Source organism: Saimiri boliviensis, chromosome 6 (assembly GCF_048565385.1).
Source record: "Saimiri boliviensis isolate mSaiBol1 chromosome 6, mSaiBol1.pri, whole genome shotgun sequence".
NCBI classification, from domain to species: domain Eukaryota; kingdom Metazoa; phylum Chordata; class Mammalia; order Primates; family Cebidae; genus Saimiri; species Saimiri boliviensis.
In genome coordinates this window covers 120,442,075-120,468,675 of record NC_133454.1, presented here as the reverse complement: position 1 = coordinate 120,468,675, position 26,601 = coordinate 120,442,075, and the positions used below count along the sequence as shown (strand labels likewise).

The following is a 26,601-nucleotide window of genomic DNA, read 5'->3' as shown; positions in this document are numbered from 1 at the left end:
CTCGTTTGGTCTGTCTGAAAAAAGTTTCTGAGACTTTATATGAAGACTGGAAGCATTCTCAATTGAAGCCTGCCCCTGTAACTGTAATAGGAAAAGTAAAATTCGAGGGACAAGAGCCATGAGAAGAGATTACTCAGTCATTGTCAGTTGGAGGACACACGCTCTTAGATCCAGTCCAGTTTTCTTAGTCTGATTAGGGAAGTAGCTTTGTTGAATGCATGAAATGAGACCCTTTGAGGTGCTGGATTTGGCAAGAAAGGGAATAGCTGGAGGGTGTTGAAGTATGTGAAGTAAATGAGAATTCTGGACGTATTTAGACATAAATGATTTTGAAGGGATGGGAGTCCCTTTCCCTGGCTTCGAAAGTTAGAGGATCTGTTCTTTCAGGACACTTTACTTCAGCTGAAGACTTAAACCTGTTGATTGCCAAAAACACAAGGTTAGAGATTTATGTGGTCACCGCCGAGGGGCTTCGGCCCGTCAAAGAGGTGGGCATGTACGGGAAGATTGCGGTCATGGAGCTTTTCAGGCCCAAGGTAAGTGCTGAGTTGGGACAAACAGTGGAGGGAAAACTGTTGGTTGTAGGTTATTTACGTTATTTTTGTTTATTTTCTTTGAGACTGGGGTCTTGCAGTGTTGAGGATGTCTTAACTCCTGAGCTCAAGCAATACCTCTGCTTCAGCCTATGGAGTAGAGTAGCTGGGGGATTGTAGGCATGCGCCACCATGCCTCGGCTGTTATGTTGTTTTGTGAATTCTTGGGATATATGTATTCTTGACCAAGTTTCCCAGTAGTAGGAGAGATTCATTAGGGAAACATTTATAAAGTTGACTTCTTTAGGAGGGAGAAATTAAAGCAATTTGATTCAGAGGATAGGCTAGAGTGGGGCAGTCCTGGCTTCATTCCTTGTTAATTCTGACTTTAGCTGTCATTTAAGGCACCTTTCAGATCCAGTCTCCTGGGTTATTGTGAATATGACATGATTCAGTAACACAGGGCATAGAGCAAGCATTTAATGTTATGTTAACAGTTACCAGGCTGGGCGTGGTGGCTCATGCCTGTAACCCCAGCACTTCGGGAGGCCTAGAGGAGTAGATTACTTGAGGTCAGGAGTTCGAGACCAGCCTGGCCATCATGGTGAAGCCCCGTCTACTAAAAATAGAAAAATTAGCTGGGTGTGGTGGCACATACTTGTAATCCCAGCTACTTGGGAGGCTGAGGCAGGAGAATCACTTTAGCCTGGGAGGCGGAGGTTGCAGTGAGCCAAGAGGGCAACACTGCACTCCAGCCTGGGTGACAGAGTGAGACCCTGTCTCAAAAAAAAAAAAAAAAAAAACACATCAGTATTTTTATCATTTTAGTGCAAATGTTTTCATCCAAATCACCACCACATTGCATTATCATGTCTTAACTGAATCTGGCAAGAAAGCAATGGGTTCAAAATTTTAATTATAACCCTTTGAACAAAACAGTAATTTTTTGGAGGTCTGTGTTAAATAAGTAAGACTGTGTTAAATAAGTAAGATGCCTTTTAGCTTTCATTGTTATTCCCACATTTTTTTTTTGTCTTCAAATACTTGGGAGAGGAGTGGAGGAGGCATTACATTCATCTTTCAGAATTTGAATGCAATGATTGAGATTCGCTTGAGATTGAAATAGATGAAGACTTTGTATATAGAACTGAGAGATGGAGAATCATGAAAGTGAGGACTAGATGTTTACCAGCTTTAGTTCTGGCTTTTTGTACATGCCCTTAGGGTATATGTGTACCTAGTGTGGGTTACAAGCTCACCATGTATTTTTCTCTTTTGGGAGAGAAGAATTTGGAAAATTCTTAAAGAATTTGGTTTGCTTAAAGACTGGACAGGTTGTTCCTGTTTTGAAAAGAACCTCTTTTGATAGCATAATATTGGTTTTCAGGGGGAGAGCAAGGACCTGCTGTTTATCTTGACAGCAAAGTACAATGCCTGCATCCTGGAGTATAAGCAGAGTGGCGAAAGCATTGACATCATCACACGAGCCCATGGCAACGTTCAGGTGAGGTGGCTGCTTTAGGCCCATGATAATTTTCCAAGTAGGACTGTCATGATTCATTGAAAAATATTCAAGTGCTGGGAGCAGCTCTTTATTTGATTAGAAAAACAAGGGAAAGACACTATGAGTTTGAGCTTTTTGGAGAAAGGACTCCTGTAGTTCATTCAAGGCCCAAGAGAGGGTAATAATTCACTGAGATTCAGTATTTCACAAAAAAAAGGTATGCACTGACATTTGGGCTCCAACCGTTTGGCCTGTCAAATAGATTAATTAGTTTTACTACCTCTCCTAAAATTTTTCTGCAGAAGTGGTGCCCAGTGTCCTCTGTTGCTCTGTGGTTGTTAAGGTTCTTCCCTAATCCCATTTGTTTCTCAGGACCGCATTGGCCGCCCCTCAGAGACTGGCATTATTGGCATCATTGACCCAGAGTGCCGGATGATTGGCCTGCGTCTCTATGATGGCCTTTTCAAGGTTATTCCACTAGATCGCGATAATAAAGAACTCAAGGCCTTCAACATCCGCCTGGAGGAGCTGCATGTCATTGATGTCAAGTTCCTATATGGTTGCCAAGCACCTACTATTTGCTTTGTCTACCAGGTACTGGGTCAGGAGGAGAGGGGGAGGAGCTGTGAGGTTGATGTGGTAGGAGTTGTTTTTGCTCATTGGAATGTCTGGGTTTGGTAGTAGGGTAGAGAGAGGTGTTTAATGTGTTTGTCCTGAAATGTTTTGAGTAACACAGTTGATACAGGTCAGATTTTTGTTGCTTCTTCAGTGCACTAGTACTTATTGTGCAGGCAGCAAGCTCCCTGGGGCTTGTAGCAGGTTTTAATCCTGAGATTACACTCTGGTTGTGGGCCTTGGAGATTTCATAGGATGACCCAGTTTATACTTTGAGTCTCTTACTGGAGTGCAAGGGGATTATTAAAACTTAGCTGTAGAGAAATTATCTAGATCTTGCCTTTGTATTGAGCAAAGAGAAATTGTCTTGGTGATGCCTTGAATTTGTTTTTTAAGAAGAGGTTTATGTTTTGTCCAGCAGCCACTTACTGGTGACTTGCTGGCTCTTGACTTCTATTTTAGTCTGTGCCTAAAACTTTAGCAGAGCTGATCCTGCGCAGCTGTTCTCTGGTCCAGATCTGTTAAGTGGGGGTGGGGTGGTAGAACACCAGACTAACATGCCAGTGTCTTGGTAAAATCTCAGCCCTTTAACAAAGCATGCAGCATGAGGTAATTTCATTTGCATGTGGCTGAATAAAATGATGGAAGGAAAATACATAGAGTGTATGGGCACATAAACAGTTTGATAGCCTTATTATATATTGGAAGTGCTGAAGTAATTTTGTATATTTCTTAGTGTTACTGCAGTTCTGAGGCTATTGGGTTAAGGCTCAATTGAATAAGGTTGAAACCCAGAGATTTTGTTTGACCTTATTAAATATCAGTTAAAATAAAAACTTAGACTTTCTCTCTTCTTTAGTTTTGTAAATATTAGGTCATTAAAACTTTGATGTTGTTGATTATTCAAGGCTGATTGTTCTCAGCCTCAGGGCTGCCAGTCGTAATCAGATCCTCATTTCTGCATGTGTGTCTCAGAAGCCTAAATCCACACTTGAACTTTTTGTGAAGTTGTGTCATAACCCTACTCACTATTGAGAAAATGTTTTCATCAGCTAAAAATTACTCTCGACTGTTTTATGCCAAAAATTCAGTGTGTGCTATGTGAAAAGTATTTATGCTTCAGGAGCTGTAACAGTGCTATGTGAAAGGTATTCATGCTTCAGGAGCTGTAACAGTGACCGAGATATGATCCCTGTCCTGAAACACATTGCTGAATTCCTTCCATAACTTCTTTGTGGAAGCCATCTTCCACTGACTGAATGTAGCTTTCTCCCCATCCCTGCTCTTTAGCACTTTTTTTTTTTTTTTTTTTTTTTGGAGACAGAGTCTTACTCTGTTACCAGGCTAGAGTGCAGTGGTGCAATCTCAGTTCACTGCATTCTCCGCCTCCTGGGTTCAAGTGATTCTCTTGCCTCAGCCTCCCAAGTAGCTGGGATTACAAGTGCGTGCCACCACACCCAGCTAATTTTTGTATTTTTAGCAGAGACGGAGTTTCACCATGTCGGCCAGGATGGTATTGATCTCCTGACCTCGTGATCTGCCTGTCTTAGCTTCCCAAAATGCTGGGATAGGTGTGAGCTACCATGCCGGGCCAAGCAACTTAAAGGTGATTTTGGCAGTCCCAGCACTGACATGAGTCATGATTCAGAAAAAGGAGGGGAATATGGTGCTGACAATGGCAGGACTGAAAGTTCTGACAACTTTAGAGGAGTAATTAGTTATGTTCTCCCTACTGTTATTCCATCAGAATGCTTTTACGAATTGTATCAATTAAAAAAAAAATCTCATAGGTGTAGCTTATCAATGTGTGTTTTCATGTAGCTATTTTGTAAGTTTCTTGAGGCTAAGGAATGCGCATAGGCACACACATAATATCTTTTTTTTTTCTGAGACGGAGTCTTGCTCTGTGGCCCAGGCTGGAGTGCAGTGGCGCCATCTCTGCTCACTGCAACCTCTGCCTCCTGGATTCAAGTGATTCTCCCACCTCAGCCTCCTGAGTAGCTGGACTATAGCCGTGCACCATCATGCCCAGCTAATTTTTGTATTTTTAGTAGAGGTGCCATGTTGGCCAGGCTGGTCTTGAATTCCTCACCTCAGGTGATCCGCCCGCCTCGGCCTTCCAAAGTGCTGGGATTTGTAGGCTTGAGCCACCCTGCCTGGCACACAGTATCTCTTAGAGTGCTTAGTGCAGTGTAATAAGTTCATTTTTCTGATTTTTAAACCTTTCTTGGTTGGTTGAATTGTTAAGAGTGGTAGATCTCAGATGCTGCAGTCTACCTAGGAATTAATCCCAGGCCCAGCTGGTGATTGTCAGTATACTGATGGATAAGGGTGGGAGGACTGACATGACAGGACTGTCAGATGCTGGGTGGTAGTGGCTTGTCCCTTTCAGCACCTCTCTTAGCCTAAGGCTCACTCTTCCTAAAGGCTAACGATTTCACCTTTCCCCGCTAGGACCCTCAGGGGCGGCATGTGAAAACCTATGAGGTGTCTCTCCGAGAGAAGGAGTTCAATAAGGGCCCTTGGAAACAGGAAAATGTAGAAGCTGAAGCTTCCATGGTGATCGCAGGTTGGTTGGGGGTTTTAGGAAATGTACCTCCACTCAGGGCTAGGCTAGTTCCCTGTTCTTGTTCCCTCCCTCACCTTCTCTGCCCTTTAGTTTGTTGCTCAGTATTATTGAAGGTGTGCAGTGTTTACCACTCCTTTATGTCTTCTTTCTCTAAAATCTGCTTTGTATTTTTCTGTCTTTGAGATTTTCTGTTTTTCACTCCTTCCCTCAAAAGTATAACTTTCCTTTTGGTTGGGTGGAGGGATTGACTATAAAACATGGAGATTGATTTGCACAGTGGCATATGGAAATGAGTCTTACTATTTTATTGCTGGGTATAACATTTAAAACTGAAAGAAAGCCAAAACCTGTAGTCCAAGCTTCTCAAGAGGCTGAGGTGGGAGATTCACTTGATCTTAGAAGTTTGAGTTCAGCCTGGGCAGCATAATGAGACCCCATCCCCTTTAAAAACAACAACAACAACAACAACAAAAAAAAAACTGAAAGGGAACAATAGAGCTTATCTGATTTCTTCACAGATGAGGAAACAGGGCCAGAGGGACCTGCCCATGCCTGTATAATTGACAAAGTCTGAGCTAGAATCCAGGCTTTTTAACTCCTTGTCCTATCTCTGCCCCAGCATTATGTTTGTCTCACTCAGGAGAGAAGTTTTAAAACTCTTAAGAGAAAATTGGCTCTTCTAAATGGTGGGCCTGATAACGGCGGGGGGTGGGGGGCAGGAGAGTGAAGCTAAGGAACAAGAGTGGAGACCAGGAAAGAAAAAATCAGAAGTTGAGAAGAAAAAATGGGAGACTGCATGGGGAAGAACATGGAGAAGATTCCTCACCCATAGGAATGGTCAAAACCAGAAGAGTGGCAATAAAAATATTGCCAGTCTGCAATTTCTAAGAATCTCGTAAAGGCTATCATATTCCCTGGGCTTTGATGTCCTTTTTAAAATAATGATGATCAAGTTTGCCTTGGGGCTAACTGGACCTGTACTCTTGCCGGCCCCTGATTTGGCAGACCCAGAGTGCTGAGCATTCTAATTTTGCTGTCTTTCCTGCAGTCCCAGAGCCCTTTGGAGGGGCCATCATCATTGGACAGGAGTCAATCACCTATCACAATGGTGACAAATACCTGGCTATTGCTCCTCCTATCATCAAGGTGAGCAGCAGTCCTCTCCCCTTTTTTCCTTTCATCTTTTCTTTCCTCGTCCTCACCTTGTTCATTCCTTTCTCTCATTTGTCAAAACGAGATTCACAGATGCCTGTTAAACAAATTACTATGTATATAAGATATTGTATTGGCCATTGGAATACAGAGAGAGATTAGCCTGGATTTGCTTACAGAGAGCTTGCTTGCTAACTTAGGTAAATGATGTAATCAAAATAGGCTGGCCTTTTTCATTGGCTGGGGCAGCTTTCTTTTTTCAAAGAGACAGGGTCTTACTCTGCTGCTTACGCTGGAGAGCCAGAGTGTGGTGGCATGATCATAGCTCACTGCAGCCTCAAACTCCTGGGCTCAAGTGATCCTCTTGTCTCAGCCTCACATGTAGCTAAGATTACAGGTGTGAACTACCTCATGGGGCAACTTAAAGAAGAGACAGTTTTGGCAAATTCCATTGAATGTAATGTTTTCAGGACTCAAGTCATATAAAGTAATATATTGATAAATCACATGGACTGAAAAAGTAATAAAAATTTCAAGGCCTTAGAATATCAAGTTGTAAAAATTAAGCCTTAAAAGCTTCATTATACCCTTTTTAATTTTTTAATTTTGCTGGGCGCGGTGGCTCAAGCCTGTAATCCCAGCACTTTGGGAGGCCGAGGCGGGTGGATCACGAGGTCGAGAGATCGAGACCATCCTGGTCAACATAGTGAAACCCCGTCTCTACTAAAAATACAAAAAACTAGCTGGGCGTGGTGGCGCGTGCCTGTTAATCCCAGCTACTTAGGAGGCTGAGGTAGGAGAATTGCCTGAACCCAGGAGGCGGAGGTTGTGGTGAGCCGAGATCGCGCCATTGCACTCCAGCCTGGGTAACAAGAGCGAAACTCCGTCTCAAAAAAAAAAAAAAAAAAAAAAAATTTTTAATTTTAATTTTTTTTGATAATAAAGAAAAAAATCTAGCTGGCTACAACGGTGAGTCCCTGTAGCCCTAGCTGCTTGGGAGGATGGCTCCAGTCCAGGAGTTTAAGGCTGCAGTGCACTGTGATTACACCTGTGAATAGCTACCATACTTTAGCCTGGGTGACATAGCAAGATCCTGTCTCTTAAAAAAAAAAAAAAAAAAAAAAAAGAACAAAATCTGTGGTAGCATTGCCACAGTGGTAGGGGGTAATTAGTGATAGAATAGATGACAACATTTGTAGTAGCATTCATAGTTCAGTGAATTTTGGCAGCAACTTCCTATTCTGTGTATCTGTATCTTCCTACAGAATGACAGCATATCCGGAAACATATAAGGTATATTAATGAAGCTCCTCAGAAAATTATCTTCAAAATAAAAAAGTTCCCCATTTTCTATTAACAGGGAATAGGATCTACCCTCATTTTCATGTAATGTTATCTGAGCGATTTGTCTGCCAGTAAAATGGCTGGGTTTGGTAAAGGGAGTGGTCTAGTAGGGTTTGCTTTCTGGTGTGGAAGATGCTGACTCTCTAATGACTGTTTCCTCCCTATCGGCAGCAAAGCACCATTGTGTGCCACAATCGAGTGGACCCTAATGGCTCAAGATACCTGCTGGGAGACATGGAAGGCAGACTTTTCATGCTGCTTTTGGAGAAGGAGGAACAGATGGATGGCACTGTCACTCTCAAGGATCTCCGTGTAGAACTCCTGGGAGAGGTAGAACTTCTCCCTGTTCTTCTGCAGCATTCTCTTAGGTTCCTAAAGATCCCAAATGTGTGGTCCCACACCTCAACTCTGGGAATTATGTTACTTAACACCTAACAACAAACTCTTGTTTCTGCTGTAGAAGGTGACTGTTGAGTGAGTTAGATGTTGGAGAATCTCACAGGATACTGTGAGAATCTACCTCAGCAGCCTGTGAGAAGAGGAAAAGAAAGGGAAACAGAAAAAGATATATAAAGATTAATCTGGCTGGTTGCGGTGGCTCAAACCTGTAATCCCAGCATTTTGGGAGGCCAAGGTGGGCAGATTACTTGAGCCCCAGAAGTTCAAGATTAGCCTGGGCAATATGGCGAAACCCCCGTCTCTACAAAAAGTAGAAAAATTAGCCGGGTATGGTGGTGTGTGCCTGTAGTCCCAGGTACTTGGGAGCCTGAGGTGGGAGGATCACCTTAGCCTGGGGAGGTCAAGGTTGAAGTCAGTGAGCCATGATTGTACCACTGCACTTCAGCCTGGGTGACTGAGACCTTGTCTCAAAAAAAGAAGAAGAAGAAAAAAAAGATTATTGCTGATTTCAGTTCTGGGAGGAGGTTCCCCAAAAGTTTAATATTAATACTTAGGCAGTGTTTTTTGGAGCAGGAATATGCAAGACAAATGACAGATTTTTCTGAGTGTAGGGATGCAACAGATGAATCACAAACTTCAGAGATTTAGAAGCATTTGCTTGTTGTGACCTGGGGATTTGAAACAGAGAACTGTCCTGAATTAAGCTGCAGTTGGGAGTTTTCTCAGCAGATGTCTGAGATGTGGGTAGTGTCTGGATCCCACGTGGAGTCCATTCTCATTTCTTTCATGTTGCTGACTTTTTTCAGACCTCTATTGCTGAGTGCTTGACATACCTTGATAATGGTGTTGTGTTTGTCGGGTCTCGCCTGGGTGACTCCCAGCTTGTGAAGGTGAGAAGACACTTGTTTCTGGTTTCTTTTTTGCTGTCCTCGCTGTTTCTTCATCAAATTTCTCCTGTGTTTGGTGCCTCAGAATCTCCATTTTATCCACATCCCTATTATCCAGCTTTCCACTTGGTTGATTTAACATCCTACCCCTGACTAGCTCTTTGTCATTGTGGTTCATTCAGCAAATTTGCCAGGCAAGGTGCTAGGTGCTGTGGATACATGGATGAGTAAGACCCAGCTCCCACCTTCAAATAGGTCATAGTTTAATGTACGGCCCTCTTCTAGAAAATGAAAACTTCGGACCATCTCTGCAGAAAAATGCACGCAGACATTTTACATTTATTTTCAAACATTCGCTACTTCTTGAAATCTATCCGTGGGACTCTAGGTCAGCAATCCTTGGTTGATTAATGGATCACCTGTAGGACAACCATATTCCTTAGCAGTCCCCTTTTGGAATCATCCCTTGGAACACAAGAATGGCAGATCTAGCAGTATTGAGAGTTTTTTCTGGACAATAACCATCTCTTTTGAATAGTCTGTTAGGGTGTTCCAAAACTAATATTATTCTTTCTTCTTAGCTCAATGTTGACAGTAATGAACAAGGCTCCTACGTAGTGGCCATGGAAACCTTCACCAACTTAGGACCCATTGTGGATATGTGTGTGGTGGACCTGGAGAGGCAGGGGCAGGGGCAGGTAAGGGGCGTCCTGAAAGCAGATGATTGGTATGCCCACTCAAACTGTGTCCTCCTAGTTATGCTTATCTAGAATGGGGAGGGTGCGCTGAAGATACTTTTAAGAGCCCCCTGGTGAATCCCAGTGATACAAGGATAACTACTGTTTATTGAATGCCTATCTTGGTCTACCAGGCACTTTATATACATTATCTGTAATCACACCAGTACCCTAGACAGGGATTTTTGGCCATCTTAGAAGTGAGGAAAGTTAGGGCTGAGAATGATTAAGTAACTTTTTCCAGAGTCTACCTAACTAATAAATGGCAGATGTATCTAACTCCAGATCCTGTACTCCTTCTAGTAAACTGGGTCTCAAGGATCTAAGCAAGCTTGCTAGGAGCAGTGGTAGAAGCTTTTTGCTTCCTGGACTAGGATGGTCCTATCTGCTCTGTAAATTTGAAAGACTTTGGAAATCAGCCTCTGCCAAGTCTGCATCCTCAAACCTAGCCCCACAATAAAGGTTTTTGGATTTAGGTGTACCGTGTTTACTTTCTGGGCATTAGCATGACTGGCCCAGTCTCTTGAGGGTGTTCTTTAGAAATGTTTTCTCTACTTGCAGCTGGTCACTTGCTCTGGGGCTTTCAAGGAAGGTTCCTTGCGGATCATCCGGAATGGAATTGGAATTCATGAGCATGCCAGCATTGACTTACCAGGCATCAAAGGTAGCCTTTTGGTGGACATAAGATGCAGATCTTATTTGAGTGACTTTGGCCTTTTCACATGTTGTGAAGGCATTTTGGTGGGAGCTTGAAGAAAGCAGATCAAGTGAAGAGTGAAAGTCTTTTTTTTTTCTTTTTTCTTTTTTTTATTAGAGATGGGGGTTTCACTGTGTTGTCCAGGCTGGTCTTGAACTCCTAACCTCAGGTGATCCACCCACCTTGGCCTTCCAAAGTGCTGGGATTACAGGCGTGAGCCATCACGCCCGGCCTAGAGTGAAAGTCTTAACAACACATCAGAAGCTTAAACATATCTGAAAGTATAAGAGTAAACTCAAAAAAAAAAAAAAAAAAGAGACGGGGCCGGGCGCGGTGCCTCACGCCTGTAATCCCAGCACTTTGGGAGGCCAAGGCAGGTGGATCATGAGGTCAAGAGATCAAGACCATCCTGGTCAGCATAGTGAAACCCCGTCTCTACTAAAAATACAAAAATTAGCTGGCCATGGTGGTGAGTGCCTGTGGTCCCAGCTACTCGGGAGGCTGAGGTAGGAGAATTGCCTGAAATCAGGAGGCGGAGGTTGCGGTGAGCCGAGATCACGCCATTTTACTCCAGCCTGGGTAACAAGAGCGAAACTCCATCTCAAAAAAAAAAAAAAAAAAAAAAAAAAGAGACAACTACTGATCAAAATTTGTAGTGGAATAGTGTAGTGAGGGGATGAAAAGATTATAAATTAAATGTTGTTTATATGAGGGAACTGATAGAATTCATAAAGGGGAGACTGAGGATATTACACTTGCTAAATTCCAGGAGAATTTTAATTAAAAAAAAAAGACCAGAGGCTAGGCGAGGTGGTGTGGCTCATGCCTGTCATTACAGCACTTTGGGAGACCAAAATGGAAGGATTGCTTGAGTTTGAGACCAGCCTTGGCAACATAGACTTCATCTCCATAAAAAAAATTAAAAATTAGTCAGGTGTGATGGTGCACACCTTTGGTTCCAGCTACTTGGTTCTAGCTGAAGTGGAGGATCACTTGTGCCCAGGAGTTTGAGTTTGAGGCTGTAGTGAGCCATGATTGTGCCACTGCACTCCAGCCTAGGCGACAGAGTGAGATGTTGTCTCACCAAAAGAAAGAGAGAGAGAGAGAGAGAGAGAAAGGCTACACAATGAAAGACATTTACAATGTGTAAAAGTAACCTAAAACAATATGACAATTGATAATGGAACATAGCTGTCATGTCAGTAAATGTAAATGTCCTGTTTGAGGACAACATAATCAGATTAAATCATAAAGCAAAACCATCTCAAAGTTGTATATAGGAGGTACATCTTTTTTTTTTTTTTTTTTTTTTGAGACGGAGTTTCGCTCTTGTTACCCAGGCTGGAGTGCAATGGCACGATCTCGGCTCACCACAACCTCCGCCTCCTGGGTTCAGGCAATTCTCCTGCCTCAGCCTCCTGAGTAGCAGGGATTACAGGCACGTGCCACCATGCCCAGCTAATGTTTTGTATTTTTAGTAGAGACGGGGTTTCACCATGTTGACCAGGATGGTCTCGATCTTTTGACCTCATGATCCACCCGCCTTGGCCTCCCAAAGTGCTGGGATTACAGGCTTGAGCCACCGCGCCCAGCCAACATCTTTTTAAAAGAGTAATTCTGAAAGCTCGTGCAGTGGTGCCTGTCTGTAGTCCCAGCCACTTGGGAGACTGAGGCAGGAGGATCGCTTGAATCCAGGAGTTTGAGACCAGCCTAGGCAACATAGCAGGATCCCATCCCAATTAAAAGTATATAAAAAATAAAAGTATGGGAAAAGGTGAATAAAGAAATAGAAGTATGACTGGGCACGTTGACCGACTCTTGTAATCCCAGCACCTGAGGAGGCTGAGGTGGGCGGATCACTTGCTCTCAGGAGTTCGAGACCAGCCTGGCCAACATGGTGAAACTCTGTCTCTACTAAAAATAAATAAAATTAGCCAGGCTTGGTGGTGGGCACCTGTAATCTCACCTTCTTGGGAGGCTAAGGCAGGAAAAGCACTTGAACCTGGGAGGTGGAGGTTGCAGTGAGCCAAGATTACACCACTGCACTCCAGTCTGGACCACATAGTGAGACTCCCATCTCAAAAAAAAAAAAAAAAAAAAAAGATATCGAAGTATATGAAATTGCAAAGGAAGAGATCATAAAACTACAAAACTCAAGATAATCAACTAAAAAACTATAGACAATAAAAATTCACTAAGGTAGCAGGATATAAAATGATGTATTGAAATAAATAGCTTTCATGTAAACACAGTCAGTTAGAAAGTACAGTAGAGGAAAGGGGCGATATACAATGACAAGAAAAAGATAAAGTACCAAGGAGTACATTTAACAAAACTGCAAAACCTGTGCAAGGAAAACTTAAAGATATTCCTGAAGGATGAAAGAACAAGTTGATCAAATGAAAAAGACACCAAGGTCTGCAAATCAAGATTATAAAGCTTTTCTCTCTTCGACTTATATTTAATGTATCTCAATATCTGTACATTTTTTCCTTGACTTAGACAAGTCCAAATGGAAAAAGGAAGAAGCAGGCGTAACCAAGAAAACTTTAAAAAGAGCAGGGAGACAGATTAGCCGTAACAGATAGTAAAACATACTGTTAAGCTTCTATAATTAGAAGTGTAGTATTAGTGACAAATAGGCAGAGTCTGATGGGTGGATTCAGAAGTCCAGAAATGACATAACTACATGTGGAAATTCAGTATATGATAGTGGTGGTTTCTCAGTCTAGTGAGTTTAAAAGTTGAGACTTTTATTTTATTTATTTATTTATTTTTTTTGAGACGGAGTTTCGCTCTTGTTACCCAGCCTGGAGTGCAATGGCACGATCTCGGCTCACCGCAACCTCCGCCTCCTGGGTTCAGGCAATTCTCCTGTCTCAGCCTCCTGAGTAGCTGGGATTACAGGCATGCACCACCATGCCCAGCTAATTTTTTGTATTTTTAGTAGAGACAGGGTTTCACCTTGTTGACCAAGGTTGGTCTCCATCTCTTGACCTTGTGATCCACCCGCCTCGGCCTCCCAAAGTGCTGGGATTACAGGCTTGAGCCACCGCGCCCAGCCCTTAAGACTTTTAAAATTTTTATTTTTATTTATTCATTTTTTGAGATAGGATCTTACTCTGTCATCCAGGCTGGAGTACCGTGGCCTGATCATGGCTTACTATAGCCTCAACTTCCTGGGCTCAAGTGTCTCAGCTTCCCAGTAGCTGGGACTCCAGCCATGCACCACCATGCCTGGCTAATTTTTTTTTTTTTTTTTTTGGGTAGAGACACTGTCTCCCTATGTTGCCCAGGCTGGTTTCGAACTCCTGGGCTCAAGTGATCCTCCCTCTTTGAGCTTCCAAAGTGCTGTAATGACAGGCATGAGCCACTATGCCTGGCCTAAAGTTGGGACTTAATAAATGGTGTTATGGGGATAACTGGTAGTCATTTGGGAAAAGACAAGTTTGGATTCATACTGCCACATATTAACTTGGCTAGAATCTACGTGGATGAACAACTTAATGTAAAAAATGAAGCCATAACTATGACTAAGTACAGAAGCCAAAAAGAGATTGATAAATTCAACTATATAAAATTAAAACACTTCATTGCAAAGACAAAACGAAACACTGTTAGCTAAGTCAGAAGAAGTGACAAATCAGATAAAAATATTCTGCACTTCATCTTACAGTCAAGAGGCCCACTCTTCCTGATTTATAAGAAATTCCCAGGAAGATCACTAAGTTTTCTGTCCCCAAACTAGCAAAGGACGTGAATGGACAGGCAACAGGCCTGAGAAATGTACATTAGCACCAAACAGCAATACTCTTCTTTACTAGTTGACCAAAATCTAGAAGTTTGACCACACGTTATGTTGGTCGGGCTGTGAGAAAATAAACGTGCTTATGCATCCTCTACAGAAGGGATTTGGGCAATATCAAAAACTGCATGTAGTGATTTACCTAGCAGTCCCAATTCTGAGCCTCTACTTGACCTTCATATGAATAAAGGTCATATGACATAAAAATACAAGTTTATTCCTTGTGACATTTTATGTCATAGTAAAATACTGAATAAATGTTATGAGTAGGGATTTGTTAATCTACATAAGTTAATGGTAATTGTGTAGATAAATAATTGACACAATTCAATACTGTGTTCTGATAAAGGCTTTGAGCATATATTGTGAAACAAGAGAACAAGGTGCCAAATAGTTCACAGTGGACTATTTTATGTTTGTATTTGCTTGTAATACCTATGTCCTTAAATTTAAAAAAATACAGCTTGATGTTGTGTGGTAGACCTGAAGTCCTCACTATTTAGGAGGCTGAGGCAGGAGGATCACTTGAGCCTAGGAGATTGAGGCCAGCCTGGAGCAACATAGCAAGATCCCCCCACACCCCATCTATTTACTAGAAGGCTAAACAAGATGGCTTTATTGATTACTTGTTTGGGGAATGGATTGGAGGGAGATATGGGAATGAGACTTTTCTGTGTGCTTTCAAAAAATAAATTTAGGCCGGGCGCAGTGGTTCATGCCTGTAATCTCAGTGCTTTGGGAGGCCAAGGCAGGCATATCATGAGGAATTCGAGCCCATTCTGGCTAACATGATAAACCCCGTATACACTAAAAATAAAATTATCGGGTTGTGGTGGTACTTCCCTATCCCAGCTACTTGAGAGGCTGGAGAATTGCTTGAACTTGGGAGGCAGAAGTTGCAGTGAGCTGAGATTGCGCCACTGCACTCCAGCCTGGGCAACAGAGCAAGACTCCATAATAGATAGATAGATGCAACAGAGCAAGACTTCGTGATTGATAGATAGATAGATAGATAGATAGATAGATAGATAGATAGATAGATAGGGTAGTTTGTGTAATGGAAATGTATATAATCTAATCCAAAATTTAAAATGTGAGACTCAAAATAGTTTTAAAATTATCTAACTTTTTAAGAATCTTAAAGCCAAGAAGGAGCAAGAACAGAGAGGGGGCTTACAGCTCAGGACTGCAAGTTCCAGCCTTCCCAGTGGTGTCAGGCTGCCCTGTCCATATATATACTCTTTTTTTTTTTGAGACAGGATCTTGCTGTGCCCCCCCAGGCTGGAACGCAATGACATGATCATAGCTGAAGCCTCTTCCTCCCTCTTCAGCCTCCCATGTAGCTGGGACTGCGGTTGTGCCACCACACCTAGCAAGTTCTTTTGTATTTTTAGCAGAGATGAGGTCTCACCATTTTGCCCAGGCGGGTCTTGAACTCCTGATCCCAAGCGATCCTCCTGCTTGGCCTTCTCAAGTGTTGAGATTACAGGCATAAACCACTGTGGCTGGCCTGCCCTGTCCATAGATATGCATGCTAAGTGTTGGTTTGTCCTGCGTATCTGAATCCTTGGTCCTTGTTCTAGGATTATGGCCACTGCGGTCTGACCCTAATCGTGAGACTGATGACACTTTGGTGCTCTCTTTTGTGGGCCAGACAAGGTAAGGATGGGTCTAGTGCCAGCTGTAGGTGCTGGTGAGAAGATTGTGAGGTGGGGAAGCTGGTCCCAGGCTGACCCAGGCCCCCCATTCTGCTGCAGAGTTCTCATGTTAAATGGAGAGGAGGTAGAAGAAACCGAACTGATGGGTTTCGTGGATGATCAGCAGACTTTCTTCTGTGGCAACGTGGCTCATCAGCAGCTTATCCAGGTGATAACTGAGAAAGGGGCAGGCGTTACCATGTACTTAAATTGACCTAGAGTGCAGTACAGAGCACCATTGGATTTTAAAACAAGCAATTTTTATGGCTCCAAAAATAATGTAAAAATTCTAAGGGAAACAAATTACAGTTAACCCACTACTCAGAGATCACAGCTCTTAATTTTAGAGTTGCTTCTTGTAGCTTTATTTTTCTTCTGCCAAGGTATGTGTATTTATTTACGTTTTCTTCTATAGACTTGGATCATTTTATATAGAAATATAAAAATAGGCTGATCCGAGTGCAGTGGTGTTTACAACTAATTGATCACAACCAGTTACAGATTCCCTTGTTCCTTCTCTACTCCCACTGCTTCAGAACTTTTGACTAGCCTTAAAAAACAAATATATATATATAGTTTTGGATCCTGTTTTAGCACTAATTATATCTTTCGAGACCTCAGATTTCCCCCCCTTGTTAAAATAGTGATACATGCTTATTATAAAATTGGAAAATACCAAAAAGCACAAAAAAAGAAAAAATTAGTCATGGTGCTACCATCCAATATGGCTCTTGGCAGCCCTTTCCACATACTAATTATAACCGAAGCTTACCCTATTCTGATCATTATTTTCAGTCTATCTGTGATATGGGGCCAGATAGTCTTGTGGCATTTGTTATCCACGAGAGCCTCATTTCTGATACCCCGCAATTTTTTGAAGTTTGGAGTGACCCTGATATCCTTCAGCTTTTTTCATTCCCTCTTTACCTTCTGAGCTGTTCTTCACTGTATGGCCAGGGTCTGTCTTGCCAGTGGTGGGTAGAGCACTGGAGTGCCTGAGGATTAATGAACTGTCTCCATCTTTTTATCCACCTGGTCTTCCTTTTAGCCACCTGGCAGTGGTAGATTGGTAAAACCGGAGGGAAAGTTCTGTCGGTTTGCAGACCAAGTATGGGACGTGCCCAGATACTGAGTCATTGCTTTGTCAGTGTTATCTAACTTTTGGCCCGAAGACTGGCACCAGCTCACCTATCTATTATTAAAGAGCTTTCATCCTTAAATATAAACTCAATCATGCTAGGTAAGATGAATCAATAGGTAACAGTGTCACCAACCTACTTCCTGTTTTATTTCAGTGATAAATTTATAAAATATATTTCTATACAATTTTGTAACCTTTACTAAGGAACTTTAATTTAAATGGCTCATACACAGTAAAGAACTTAGATATTTTAGAGGTTTGATTTGGGGGTTGAGAAAAACTGTTAAGACTGGTGGTCACAGCCAGGTGCAGTGGTTCAAGCCTGTAATCCCAGTCCTTTGGGAGGCCGAGGCGGGTGGATCATGAGGTCAGGAGTTCAAGAGCAGCCTGGCCAACATGGTGAAACCCCGTCTCTCTACTCAAAATACAAAAACTAGCCGGGCATGGTGGCACGCGCCTGTAATCCCAGCTACTTGGGAGGCTGAGGCAGGAGAATGGCTTGAACCTGGGAGATGGAGGTTGTGGTGAACCGAGATTCAGCCACTGCACTCCAGCCTGGGTGACAGAGTGACACTCCCTCTCAAAAAAAAAAGACTGCTGATGGTCACAGGATCTTACTCTATTTATACTTTCCCATAGGATGCAGTTTGTATTACCCAAGTAAACCTCAATTAGAAAGAAATAGGCCTTTTTTCCCTTGGCCGTACGTTTGTAAGCTGTAAGCTACTTAAGCCAGCCTCCTTCAGGCATTCTCCCAAAAATGACATCTCTTGTAATCATTAGTAGGACTTTAGGGAATAAAACGTAGAAGCCTCATGTAGCTTATTTGTAGGGCTCTACTAGGGCTACATTTACCACCTTTCCACTCCTGTGTGGATCCTGGCAGATGCTTGGAGACATCTGCTGTCTGCTCTTTATCTAGATCACTTCAGCATCAGTAAGGTTGGTCTCTCAAGAACCCAAAGCTCTGGTCAGTGAATGGAAGGAGCCTCAGGCCAAGAATATCAGTGTGGCCTCCTGCAACAGCAGCCAGGTGGTGGTGGCTGTGGGCAGGGCCCTCTACTACCTGCAGATCCATCCTCAGGAGCTCCGGCAGATCAGGTGTGTGTTTTTTTGTCTGCTTGCTTTTCTCCTCTTTTTTTCTAAGACTTCTTTGATCTTTGGATTCCTTCTTCTGCCATATTCTTTGTTCAGCCACACAGAGATGGAACATGAAGTGGCCTGCTTGGACATCACCCCATTAGGGGACAGCAATGGACTGTCCCCTCTTTGTGCCATTGGCCTCTGGACAGACATCTCGGCTCGTATTTTGAAGCTGCCTTCTTTCGAACTACTGCACAAGGAGATGTTGGGTGGAGGTATGTGTCATTTAGCGACCTGGTTGGGATCAGAGTCAAAATGCGGAACAAGAACATAACGTCCCTATTTCCCACAGAGATAATTCCTCGCTCCATCCTGATGACCACCTTTGAGAGTAGCCACTACCTTCTTTGTGCCTTGGGAGATGGAGCACTTTTCTACTTTGGGCTCAACATTGAGACAGGTGAGCATAGAAAAGAGTGAGGGACTCTTTCAAAAACAGAGTATTAGAATTACACAGAACTCTTAGTTCCAGGGTTCTGCTTTTCAAGTTTCACAGGCCGGCTGTTTGTCCTGTTTTCTTTCTTCCTTTCTCCTGATGTCATTCTCTCTGTAGGTCTGTTGAGTGACCGTAAGAAGGTGACTCTAGGCACCCAGCCCACTGTATTGAGGACTTTCCGTTCTCTTTCTACCACCAACGTCTTTGCTTGCTCTGACCGCCCCACTGTCATCTATAGCAGCAACCACAAATTGGTCTTCTCAAATGTCAACCTCAAGGAAGTGAACTACATGTGTCCTCTCAATTCGGATGGCTATCCTGACAGGTGAGTCTCTTTTTCCTTATTTAATGAGAGCTACTGATTGAGGGCATCATGTTTTCCTCAAACCCTTACCTGAAAAGCTTTTTCCATTGTCAGAATCAGTAAATGAGTGGGAAGTATAGCTAGTGCAGGGGTTCTCAAATCTGGCTAACCAATAGAAATGTGGGAAGTTTTTTAAACGACAGGGTTTTTGGACTCCTTCTCAGAGTCTGATTCAGTAGGTCTGAGGTTGAGCTCTGGAATCTATTTTCAGAACTGAGGTGATTCAAATGATTGTTTCATAACCCCTAATTTAGAGATCATTTTGTGTCTCTCTAGAGTAGGAGTTCTCAAAGGGTGGCCCCAACCAGCAGCTATAGCACTACTTGGGAATTTGTTAGAAATGGAGATTCTCTGGCCAAGCATGGTGACTCATGCCCATAATCCCAACACTTTGGGAGGCTGAGGCAGGAGGATCCTTTGAGGTCAGGAGTTCAAGATCAGCTTGGCCAACATGGTGAAACCTTGTCTCTATTAAAAATACAAAAAGTAAGCCGGGCACGGTGGCTCAAGCCTGTAATCCCAGCACTTTGGGAGGCCGAGGCGGGTGGATCACGAGGTCGAGAGATCGAGACCATCCTGGTCAACATGGTGAAACCCCGTCTCTACTAAAAATACGAAAAATTAGCTGGGCATGGTGGCTTGTGCCTGTAATCTCAGCTACTCAGGAGGCTGAGGCAGGAGAATTGCCTGAACCCAGGAGGCGGAGGTTGTGGTGAGCCGAGATCGTGCCATTGCACTCCAGCCTGGGTAACGAGCGAAACTCCGTCTCAAAAAACAAAAACAAAAACAAAAACAAAAACAAAAAGTAGCTGGGGATGGTTGCACGTGCCTATAATCCTAGATACTTGGGAGGCTGAGGCAGGAGATTCAAAGGAGGTTGCTGGGCATGGTGGCTCGTGCCTGTAATCCCAGCCTTGCCCAGTTGAGGCGGGTGGATCACCTGAGGTCAGGAGTTCGAGACCAGTCTGGCCAGTATGGCGAAACCCCATGTCTACTAAAAATAGAAAAGTTAGCTGCGTGTGGTGGTGTGCACCTGTAATCCCAGCTACTCGGGAGGCTTAGGCAGGAGAATCACTTGAACCCAGGAGGCAGAGGTTGCAGTGATCCGAGATTGTGCTGTTGCACTCCAGCCTGGGTGACAGAAGCAAGACTGTCTCAAAAAAAAAGAAAGAAATTGGAAGGTGGAGGTTGCAGTGAGTTGAGATTACATTCCTGCACTCCAGCCTGGATAACAGAGCCGAGACACTGTCTCAACAAAAAGAAAGAAATGCAGATTCTCAGGTCCCACCCTGACTCACAGACAGAATCAGAAAGTCTGGGTGGGGGCCCAGCAGACTGTGTTAACAAGCCCTTCAGCTGACTCTTAGGCAGTAGTTTGAAAGTCACTATTCTGGAGCAATGCTTTTTTTATTTTTATTTTTAACTGGCTGCACATTATCATTAAATGGAAAGCTGTTAAAAATATCAGCCTAGGCTCACCCAGACTAATTAAATAAGAGTATCTTGTGAATGGGACCAGGAATCAGAATTGTCTCTCCTGGTGATGTTTTAGCATGGAGTCAAAGCTGGTGTAATTCTGCCTTGTTTTTCTTCCTATGCGAAGTTGCCTCATAGAATGTTTGCTTTCCTTGAGTCTCCTCAGTCTAAACCCAGACCCTTCTTTCCAGCCTGGCACTGGCCAATAATAGCACCCTCACCATCGGCACCATCGATGAGATCCAGAAGCTACACATTCGCACAGTTCCCCTCTATGAGTCTCCGAGGTGAGCCCCAGGGTGGGAGAGTGGGGTATGGGAGTTGGTGTAGGCCGCTTCTGACTTTCTAAGTGACACTGTTGTTCCATACTTGTTCTGCAGGAAGATCTGCTACCAGGAAGTATCCCAATGTTTTGGGGTCCTCTCCAGCCGCATTGAAGTCCAAGACACTAGTGGGGGCACAACAGCTTTGAGGCCCAGTGCTAGCACCCAGGTAAGGGCAGTGGACAAAGAGATATGACACTAGAGTAGGCAAGCTTTCTGTAAAGGCCAGGTAGTGAAGGCTTTCAGCTTTATAGGCAATGTGATCTCAGTTACAACTAACTGTTCAACTTTGCCATTGTAGCCTAAAAGCAGCTGTAGGCAGGTGGGCATAGCTAGCTTCTATAAAAGTTTATTTATGAAAAATAGTTGCTACTTGGTGGCCTTGCAGCGTGAATAATTCCTTTTCTGTCGCCATCAATTTGGGTTCTTTGTAGGGTATGTATGATTGGGGGCAGAGTAGTAGAATAGGGAGGAGCATGGGGTTTAGAGTCCGACAGAACTGGCATCCAGGTTTTTGTTTTTTTTTTGTTTTTTTTTTTTTTTTGAGTCTCGCTCTGTCAGCTAGGCTGGAGTGCAGTGTCATGATCTCAGCTCACTGAAACCTCCACCTCCCGGGTTCAAGCAATTCTTCTGCCTCAGCCTCCCAGGTAGCTGGGATTACAGGTGTCCACAACCATGCCAAGCTAAGTTTTGTATTTTGAGTAGAGACAGGGTTTCACTGTGTTGGCTAGGCTGGTCTTGAATTCCTGACTTCGTGAACTGCCTGCCTCAGCCTCTCAAAATGCTGGGATTATAAGCATAAACCACCATACCTGGCCTGGCTTCTAGGTTTGTTGCTAGCTGTGTGACCTTGGAAAAGCTTAAACTTCAGCTTCTCATCTGCAGAATGTGGCAGACAACAGGACAGTCTGGAGCTACGCATTCTAGGCTCAGTGGAGATATCAGCTGGTCATTTTATTCCATGTATTCTCTGCCTTTCTTGTTCCCAGACATCTGCCATAGGACCTCCCCCTGTAGTCCAGAGTTGAAGTCTTCATGGATTTTGTTTTTATTTGAAGTACCCCCCCTCCTCTTTCCATTGAGGGTAGTGGAGTCTGTCCCTTTATTAAGGTCACCCGAGTTCCTTTTTAGCTGTGCTTGATTGACTTGCAGCATCGCTGTTTAGTATTTAATTACCCTTAGATTTTTACTGTGTTTTGGATTGATGTTTCAACTACATACCTCCTCTGGAGCACTCTTCCTCAGGCTTCTTGAGCTGCCAGACATCAGAGTTCTTGGCTAGCTGCAACCTTTGTGTTCCCTGTTGGATGGGTCCCTTCACAATGATGTCTCAGCGCTGCTTCTGCTTATGAGAAGGATGATGTGCATTCTCTCTGTTCGCAGGCTCTGTCCAGCAGTGTCAGCTCCAGCAAGCTATTCTCCAGCAGTACAGCTCCTCATGAGACCTCCTTTGGAGAAGAGGTGGAGGTGCACAACCTACTTATCATTGACCAACATACCTTTGAAGGTGCACATGAGCTCTTTCGATCATTTATATCTATGTCCTCTCTAATCCAGGCTCTTCTGGACTCTTGCACAGTCCAAAGCCTGACAGATTGTGGCAGACCATCCTAGGAGGAGCAGAAAGGAGGGACGGGAACTATTGGCAGTGAGTTTGGAGGGCTGGACATCCTCTCCTCAGCTTAGGCTGGTGAGGGATGGATAATCTGATGAGACAGGGACAGCAGGAGGCACACGCCTTGTCACTGCCTAAGCCGCAGGCCTCACAGAAACACGGGGTTAGGTGTGTGTGCAGATGTGGGCAACTTATCATCACATAGTCCTCTCTCTACTCTATTTAGTGCTTCATGCTCACCAGTTTCTACAGAATGAATATGCCCTCAGCCTGGTCTCCTGCAAACTGGGCAAAGACCCCAACACTTACTTCATTGTGGGCACAGCAATGGTGTATCCTGAAGAGGCAGAGCCCAAGCAGGGTCGCATTGTTGTCTTTCAGTATTCGGATGGTAAGTGGGCACGGTCTTCAGTTTCTGAGGGATGTGAAATGCTGAGAAAGTCAGTAGGCCATTGTGAGGTTTTAGAGAGCCTCAGTTAAGCAGTAGAAGAACTTGGGTTTATTGCTGTAGAGAGCTGTTCTCTTCTTTATCTGATTGAATTTTGGAGCATGTGAACAGTACACAGTAAAATTTAGCTCATGTTTCTTTTTTTGCTATTCCTTGAAAGGCCAAAAAAAAAAAAAAAAAAAAGGAGGGGTAGGAGAAGTGAATGATGGGTAAGGGGATCTAGTGACAATAGGCATGAAAATTAAGAATCCTAGATTTGTTTTCCACTTGGTTGCTCAGGCATTTAGGTGCTCTTTACAGCTTCAGCAGTGTGTTTACTTTTTAATATCTTTTCTCATTACTCCCACCCAAGATGGCTCTAAAGACTGTGAGCCTAGAAATCTCAGATCAGACTGTTGAAATGGGATTTGATTTCCATCTTGAGAGACAGATCTGAAGTTTCAGGATTAGGGGTAGTTCCTAGATACCAACTGGATTTCTCTGCACATTATCTTGGGGCTCATACTTTAGGTGGTGGTTAACCCCACTTAGATACTGAGTCTGATTTTTTTTAGATGAGTAGTTTTGGGGGGGCAGGAATTAGTACCAGAGGGGCAACCAGAGGATTCTTTTGACGAGGTAAAGTACGGGCTCATAGAAAAGAAACTCAAGCGTATCTTTCTACCCCCAGGAAAACTACAGACTGTGGCTGAAAAGGAAGTGAAAGGGGCCGTGTACTCTATGGTGGAATTTAACGGGAAGCTGTTAGCCAGCATCAATAGCACGGTGAGGCCCAGACCACTTGGTACTTATTTTAGGCTGCGCATCATTGTATGCAGAATGTGTCAACCTCTCATGTCTGGGACCGCGTGTTCGTCAGATTTTAAGGGTAACAAAGTAGTGGGCGTGGAGGATAGAGCTCTAAGTTGGGAATCTGGGAAACAGGTTGAACCAGGCATTGGACGAGGTTGCATGGAACCCCATGTGTTTCAGATCCTGAGTGCTGTGGGACTTGAGAAACAAATGAGAGCTCTGGGGCCTGCACGTAGGATGTTCCGTGCCAGGAGAAAGAAAGCCAAATCAGAATATCCTAATATCCAAATCAGAATATCTATCTCTGAAAGATAGTCCTTTGAAATATTCCACTGCTTCTGCCATGACCCTACCTCCTCACTTGCTAAAAAGTTTTTTTCCTGTCTTTATTGAGGTATAATTGACAAAAATTTGGTATATTGAAAATGTACAACTTTAATTTTTTGGGGTAGTTGGGAGATAGCAGTAAACAAAATGGACAGTGAGCTGCCCTTTTGGAGTTTATGAGCAAATAAAGTACACAGTATGTGAAGTGAGAAATAAAAGGGGCACAGGGCTGGAGGAATGCCAGGAAGAACATGGCAGTAGGGTTTGCTATTTCATATCACATGGTCAGGAGGGTCTTGTGGATACACAGTGGCGTTTGGGCAGATTCCAAAATGAAGGGAGGTAAGAACCCTACCTGTGCTTGGGGAAGACAAATGCAATGGGTGGGAGGTCAGAGGTGAGAGTGGGCAGGCCTGATGTCTGTGGGGACTGAGCTGATGGTCTGGTGGGAGTTGAGTCCAATGGGCAGCCAGGGGCCAGAACAAGCCTGGTAGGCCATGTCAGGGTTTTATGTTGAGCATGATGGAAACCTCTGGAAGGTTTGAGCAAGGGTTTGAGTCAGTTAGGGGAGGCTCTTAGTAATCCAGGTGCAGTGGGTGGTCGCTGGGACCAGGCAGTGATAGAGGAGAGGAAGAAGAGTAGTCATATTTTGCTTACATTATGAGGGTAGGATTGAAGGACTTTGGTGATAGATTGAAGATGAGATGTGAGAGACAGAGGAATAAAAGGTCAGGGGTTTTGGCTTTGCCATTTACTGATGGGAAAGATAATGGGTGCAGCAGGTTTGAAGTGGAAACCAGAGGTTTGTTCTGGATATACTCAGTTTCAGTGGTTATCTAAGTGGAGATGTTCACTAGGTAACAATGAGAGAGTTACGGAATCCAGGGAAGAAATTGGCTGGAGATACTAGCATGGCAATTAAAGCTAAAATTCTGGGTGACCTCACCTAGGACCACCCGTCTTCTGAGAGCCCATAGAGAAGGGATTTGAAGACAGCCCTGGAGCTGTCCAGCATTTCAAAGATAGGATGAAGATCCAGCCAAACAAAAAGGGTGACTTGTGAAGTAGGAGGAGAACTGAGAGAATAGTGTTTTGGAATTCATGGAGAAAAAGTATTTGAAGCAGGAGGGAATTGGTAAACTGCAAGTGTTGCCAGTAGGTCAGGTAACATAAAGATAAACACTTGGTCACTGGTTTCAGTAACGTGGAAGTCGGTGGTAAACTTGATCAGAGCTGTTGGTTGAGTGATGGGGCTAGAAATCTGATTGCAGTTGGCTCAACTGAGACTAGGAGGAAAGGAAGCTGGTACAGAAAACCCCTCAGGGAGTTTTGTAATAAAGGAGAGAATGATGGGGACAGTGAAATTTCAGGATAAGATTTTTCTCTTTTTAATTTTTCAAGCTGGGAAATACTACTGCATGTTTTCTATGCTCATGGGACTGATGTTAAAAAGAGAATTGCTTGGAGAGCCATTGTTCTTGGCCAGGTGGAAAGGAGGTGGGATCTCCCAGTGGCAGAGAAGGGAACAGACATAGAAGTTCATGGAAATGCCGTTTTGGCTGTATCCCTGTTTTTTGTGAAATTTCTGAGAGAGAAGATGGGAAGGAGATATTGGCAATTTGGGTAGAGTGGAAAAAGGATGAATTCATTGTTTTAGGTCCAGAAGAGTGAGTGGAATAGGAAAATGCACGATTCCTGAGTGATTTAAAATCGCCCTTTCAGTTACTAGTCTTGAAATTAAAACAATAGTCATCCTGTTGGTTGGTTTTCCTTACTGGTAGTGGAAGATGAAAATGTAATCCAAGTCAAGTTTTGTTGGGTAAGCATGAGAAAGGGGAGAAGGGTCAGGGCATTGAGAATCTGCAAGACAGTGATTATGTGATTATGATGGTGGACTGGGCACCTGAGAAGAGGCCAAGCAGAGGACATGAGATTCAGGAAGAGTGCAGTTACTTGTAATGCCAGCCTTTAACAGGTGGTCATAAGAATGGACAAAGTAAGTGGGAAAGAAAGGGTCAGAAAAGCTAAGAGGTGAGGGTACTAGAAGGACCTTCTCTGTGAATATTACAGTCACCAAGACTTATAAGAGTAACCTCTTATAAGTGGGAGAGAGTGATGGGTGGGATGGGAATTCAGGTGACTGCTTTAATGGATGATGGTGGTTGTGTGGCCTGGTGGTGTGAGCTTCAAAACTGTGGTGTTTTTGGGGGAGGGAGTGACAAGTCTGAAAGAGCAGAGGAGGAGTGTGGGAGATTGCTATCTCCTGTTCCACTGCTAGGAGAGACAGTGGAAGAGAAAACAGACAAGAGGGCCACAGGGCCCTTATGAGAGAGCCACGGGTATCAGTTAGAATGAGAAGGTGAAGGGTTTGCCCAGAGAAGAGGCTGCCCATGATTAATGACTGTGTTCCAGAGGGTGCAGTGAGTAGGTACAGGGATCAAGAGGGTGGAGGGTGGCATTTGAGGTCAGGTAAGGACATATCTGTTCTGTTGCTGGCCAATAGAAATATGAGTGATGTATGTCATTCTAAATTTCTAGGAGTCACACATGCAAAAAGGAGCAGGTGAGATGAATAAGGTATTTTATTTAACCCAATA

General features: G+C 43.6%; 1 protein-coding gene across 1 annotated transcript in view; it reads left to right on the top strand.

Annotated features, from left to right (window-relative positions):
* The window catches only part of DDB1 (damage specific DNA binding protein 1), a 35,663-nt gene that overhangs the window by 1,064 nt on the left and 7,998 nt on the right, over positions 1-26,601 (top strand). The window contains exons 2-21 of the mRNA XM_074401555.1: positions 388-536; positions 1,921-2,037; positions 2,410-2,631; positions 5,107-5,221; positions 6,270-6,367; positions 7,889-8,047; positions 8,923-9,006; positions 9,585-9,701; positions 10,302-10,404; positions 15,826-15,901; positions 16,000-16,108; positions 18,003-18,181; positions 18,275-18,438; positions 18,516-18,623; positions 18,777-18,984; positions 20,691-20,786; positions 20,880-20,991; positions 22,206-22,329; positions 22,664-22,828; positions 23,556-23,650. Coding sequence (XP_074257656.1) covers positions 388-536; positions 1,921-2,037; positions 2,410-2,631; positions 5,107-5,221; positions 6,270-6,367; positions 7,889-8,047; positions 8,923-9,006; positions 9,585-9,701; positions 10,302-10,404; positions 15,826-15,901; positions 16,000-16,108; positions 18,003-18,181; positions 18,275-18,438; positions 18,516-18,623; positions 18,777-18,984; positions 20,691-20,786; positions 20,880-20,991; positions 22,206-22,329; positions 22,664-22,828; positions 23,556-23,650 — 2,600 coding nt within the window. The remainder of the gene's footprint in view (positions 1-387; positions 537-1,920; positions 2,038-2,409; positions 2,632-5,106; positions 5,222-6,269; positions 6,368-7,888; positions 8,048-8,922; positions 9,007-9,584; positions 9,702-10,301; positions 10,405-15,825; positions 15,902-15,999; positions 16,109-18,002; positions 18,182-18,274; positions 18,439-18,515; positions 18,624-18,776; positions 18,985-20,690; positions 20,787-20,879; positions 20,992-22,205; positions 22,330-22,663; positions 22,829-23,555; positions 23,651-26,601) is intronic.